Below are 4,636 nucleotides of genomic sequence, written 5' to 3' on the forward strand. Positions count from 1 at the left end.
TTTATTATACCCTAGGTGGCTTAGTCCCTACCAACTCATATTATTGACGCGTTGATGTTTTCAATAACTAGCACTGTGTAAAATATATGTTCATCAGTCGGTCAGCTGCATATTAACAATCAACTACAAGAACGCTAATTGTGGTAAGAAAAATTTTTAATACTATACTGTTATAAGGGAACCTATACTTTAACTATATAATATAATAAAAGTGGTTAAGGATAGATTAGGATTTCAGACTGGAAAATACCCCAGGATTATTAAATAATATATGAAAAATTACAAATGTTTTAAACTAGGTAATTGGTTTCATTAATTTTTTTTTAGTTTCGTGTGTATCGCCAAGAAAATGTATGTTTAGTGGCCAATAAAAAAAATATATATATTATAGGTTACAATTATTATACTGTATTTGTCATAAAATTAGTTAATTATTAAAATATTAAGTATATAAATTCTCTTTATATGAACTACTATTATAATATTTAAAAATTTAAAAAATGCATTGCCTTTTGTTTTTTTCTTAATAAAAAATCATTTTCATCCCTAAATTTAAAATAAATTTATAACTATAAAAAATTAAATTATATTATATTAATGTGTTGCTCAATTGAGATCGTTATTTGATTGCGCATGATAATAATAAAAACATAACAGTAACAACAACAGTAGTAAATACTTATTATTCAGATTCTGTTAAACTAATATAAAATATTTATGATTAATATTTCCTATCGCTATCTTGTTTTACAACGATCGCTTTACATATAAGAAAATAAATGTGAAAAATCTACCAGAAAAATAGCCTAAAGCGGAGTACAGACACGCTGACCACAATCCCGTTAATTCATTGGTATCTTGTTAGGCCACTGGAAGCAGTGCCGTGTTTACATAATAATACACCGATACAAGTAAAAGTCATGAAAATTTGATAAATAATAAAGATTAGGCATAATATTATTATATGGATTTAAATAGCAGTTTCGGCTGTCCTAAAAGTTTTTCATTGGATTATTAAAATTTCGAAAGAATAATAAATAATAAATTATAATTTATATGGTATTTTAAATAGGTACCTAAATTAAAATAATTAAATATAGTACGCCAAGAGACTAAATACATTTTATACACTAGATCGGTGAAGTATGCGAATTGACAATTTTTATAATATATAATTGAGAATACGAGAAGTTAGTACTTAATTATATATGGTATTTCTATTGATTCATATTGTGACAAGGAGATGGCCACGCATTGGACATTTTATTTTATATAATTATTAGTAGATAGAGAGAGCTTCGGTTTTATAATGGATATTCCTTTTTCTTATTTTCTTATAAATATTTCACTCTAGGGAATAGAGAGGTAAAATAGTAGGTAAAAATTATTTTATGCAACATCACGCATACGTAGGAAACAAAACTGAAAACGCACGCTGTGCTTATAAGTTTCTGGAATGCTTATTAGGTATAGTTAAAAAAAATAAATCTCAAAAACTGAAGAGAAAAGACAAAAAAATAGATTCAACTAATATGTCACCAATTATTAAGTATAACTCGTATATTATATTGTATAAATTAAGAATGATAATTGTTACATTTAAATTTGAAAAAATAGTATACATATCTAAATATATTGCATCGAGGTGAAGTATTATGATATTGCGAATTTAATAATTGAGTATTCTAATCATACATAATCATAAATTGCACCTATGTTGAAATATTTATTTGTTTTATACTAAAATAAAGTATCGTCTTGAGTGGTTAAAATATATTATATAGAAAATAAAAACCGTTTTCTAAAACGATCGGTATAAATATTATTATTTTATTAATCATTAATAATTTACTGGATATTTTTTCGTAACAAAAGTCTATGATTTTACACTCGTCATTTTTGAATAGCAATTAGTCTATAGATACTAATGTGTTATTGTCGTTAATATTTATTTAATGATTTCGTCATTGGGTACCTACCTACTTATTATTTACTATTTATTTACAGATTGAAAAGTAATGGAGGAATTAAAGAAGGCATTGAAACATCAGGCAAAGCTATACAATGCAGACACAGCCTTCATCAGTATATCGACTTTAGACATGGGAAGAAAGTATCAAATCACTGATTTATCCAAAGTCCAGTCGGTATATGGTTTGCGTATACTAGTTAGCCTTCAAGGAGATCGGAGGATATTGAAAACATACTTACCTAAATCTATTAAGTTGAGTGATTCTTATATTGACGGTTTCATTAATCGGGATAGAAGGTCGGTTCTTTATTTAATATACAAGGGTGTAAAATCTAATGGAGCGTATAAAATTGATTTTGAATGATTCCGGTTCATCTAAGATTATTTTGAATTTTGTTAATTTTTTTCAAGAAAAATTAAAATACATGTGTTATAACATATTTTTTGAATGTCTAAAATATATAATATTGAAAAACATAATGTTGATGTAAGATTAATGTATTAATGTTTACAAACTGATTATACTATTTATACTCTTTCTGGGTTAAATAATTATTGAATAAATTACGAGACCTTTAAATAGAAAATAAAAATATTGTTCTTTTTTTAAAAATAATTTTCTACAATAGTGATGATATTATACGAAAATATAATAAACATACGATAGATTTTTAAATATTATCGTTATATTATTCGTGCTTTCTGATATTAAGAATTGTGTATCATTAGAATATTTATTTCATGTTATTACTGTAAACAATAAATCAGTAAATGTTTTCATTTTAATTAATGATTAAAACTTATGACTACTATATGTCCCAGATTTTTTAAGCAATAAACATCGTAGAATATGCATAGTCATGTCATTACATTTATGCATAGAACAATTAAAAAATGTTCATAAAAACAAATAACATCATGCATTATGCTTATCACATTTATGCAAACAAATGCACGGAAAATGGTATACACTATACACGATGTACAGTTATTAAGATAATGTTAATTATTTAATTTATTTATTTATATATTAAATAATTTAAATGATAAATTAATAGCAAATTAAACGTAATTTTAGTAATTATATTTTAAAATATTTATAAAATTGTAAATGTATGAGGCCGATTGTTTGATAATATAATATATATATTTTTTTAATATCTACAAAATATGGAACTTTTATTCAGTTATCTTGATAAATGTATTTTGTATTTAATATTATCCAAACAATAGCCTTAACTCTCATCAGAAAACTTGCAAGTGATAAGATAATGACAATATTAATGACCGTATATCCTTGTGGTTTCTACTGTAAATATAATTGCATTTTAATAGTTTTATTTTTCCGAAAAAATATGTAAACACAACGTTCATCATAATATTTACTCAAAACAATTTAATATTATGTAGAATAAATAATAATAATATTGTATTCTGTAGTTGTCATTTGTTTGAGTAACTATTAAAACAATTGAAATGCATACGTAGTGGACTAAAAAAAAAATATTAATAAAATCGAGTTTTGAAATACTGAACTTCAACAAAATAATGCACCTATATTGTCTAAACGTTACGTCGTGACGCTAGATTATTATGAATAAAATAAAGTCATCTTATTTTTGGTTATAGTCAACTACAAATGTGTTAATATTTTATTGGTATTCTTACTCCAATAAATCTCACCGAAATAAACTAATAATATTATTATCCAGCACATATTAAACCGAGTATAGATAAATATTGGTATGATTAAAATCTAAACTTATCTTTTATACCAATAATATAATAGCTATACAAAATTATTACATTACATTTTACCTATTAACTATATATATATATATATATGTATACATTTCATTAATAAAAAAAAATAACTATTGTTAGATAATTAAGTTACAATTGGAAATTTTAAGAGGTAAACTGAAGTAACGAAAAATATACATGTAATAACTCTATAATATTTCGCTAAGTACAATAATATTACAACTATCGAGAAAATATATATTTTTAAAGTGTAGTAGGCGCATAATAATATGGTTAGCTATAATCTAATTGTGCCAATTGTGATAGACTGGCAGATTATTTTTAGCGAATCAAATTGTATTACTGCATTAGTATTGACTATTTGGCCAGTAGAATATAAATTGATGTAAGTCGGTATCTACCTATACGACTTTACAGTACAAAGTCCACAACTCATAAGACACACTTAATGTGCAGTGTCGGGAAAGATACTAAATGACGTACGTTTGATACACTGAAGATGGAAGTAATGTGTGAGCGTGAAGCTGATTTTAAGAAGTCGAGTAATGGTACAAGAATTTTGATAGGTACTAGAGTCTAGAAGACTAAAATAGAGAATGGATCCATTCATGATGCGTTCTGATTAGTTACGTTTAATTGGGTAGCGAGACACCCAACTTAAACGTGCGCTGTCAATCTTATTTATATCTTTTATAATATTCATTAAACGTTTCGGGCCGGTTCGGATGTAACACGTATTGATTGAATAATCCATGTTTAATTTCCGGTTAACTACCATAAAATGTATTGGCTATAGTTTTCAATAATTTTTATTTTTAATAGAAAAAAATGCATGCATAAACTTATAATAATAAATTATGATGATTGTGTCTCTCGATTGTAGAGATACAAACAAATTCA

The 4,636-nt window shown here is 25.1% G+C and overlaps 1 protein-coding gene across 1 annotated transcript; it reads left to right on the plus strand.

The window, feature by feature from the left end:
* Nucleotides 1-2,420, plus strand: LOC113554425. The gene is made up of 2 exons (XM_026958265.1): nucleotides 1-143; nucleotides 2,008-2,420. Exon 2 carries the CDS (start codon nucleotides 2,019-2,021, stop codon nucleotides 2,334-2,336), a length of 318 nt encoding a protein of 105 aa, XP_026814066.1. The 5' UTR covers nucleotides 1-143; nucleotides 2,008-2,018; the 3' UTR covers nucleotides 2,337-2,420.
* Nucleotides 2,421-4,636: the final 2,216 nt, after the last annotated feature.

Source organism: Rhopalosiphum maidis, chromosome 2, assembly GCF_003676215.2.
Source record: "Rhopalosiphum maidis isolate BTI-1 chromosome 2, ASM367621v3, whole genome shotgun sequence".
NCBI classification, from domain to species: Eukaryota; Metazoa; Arthropoda; class Insecta; order Hemiptera; family Aphididae; genus Rhopalosiphum; species Rhopalosiphum maidis.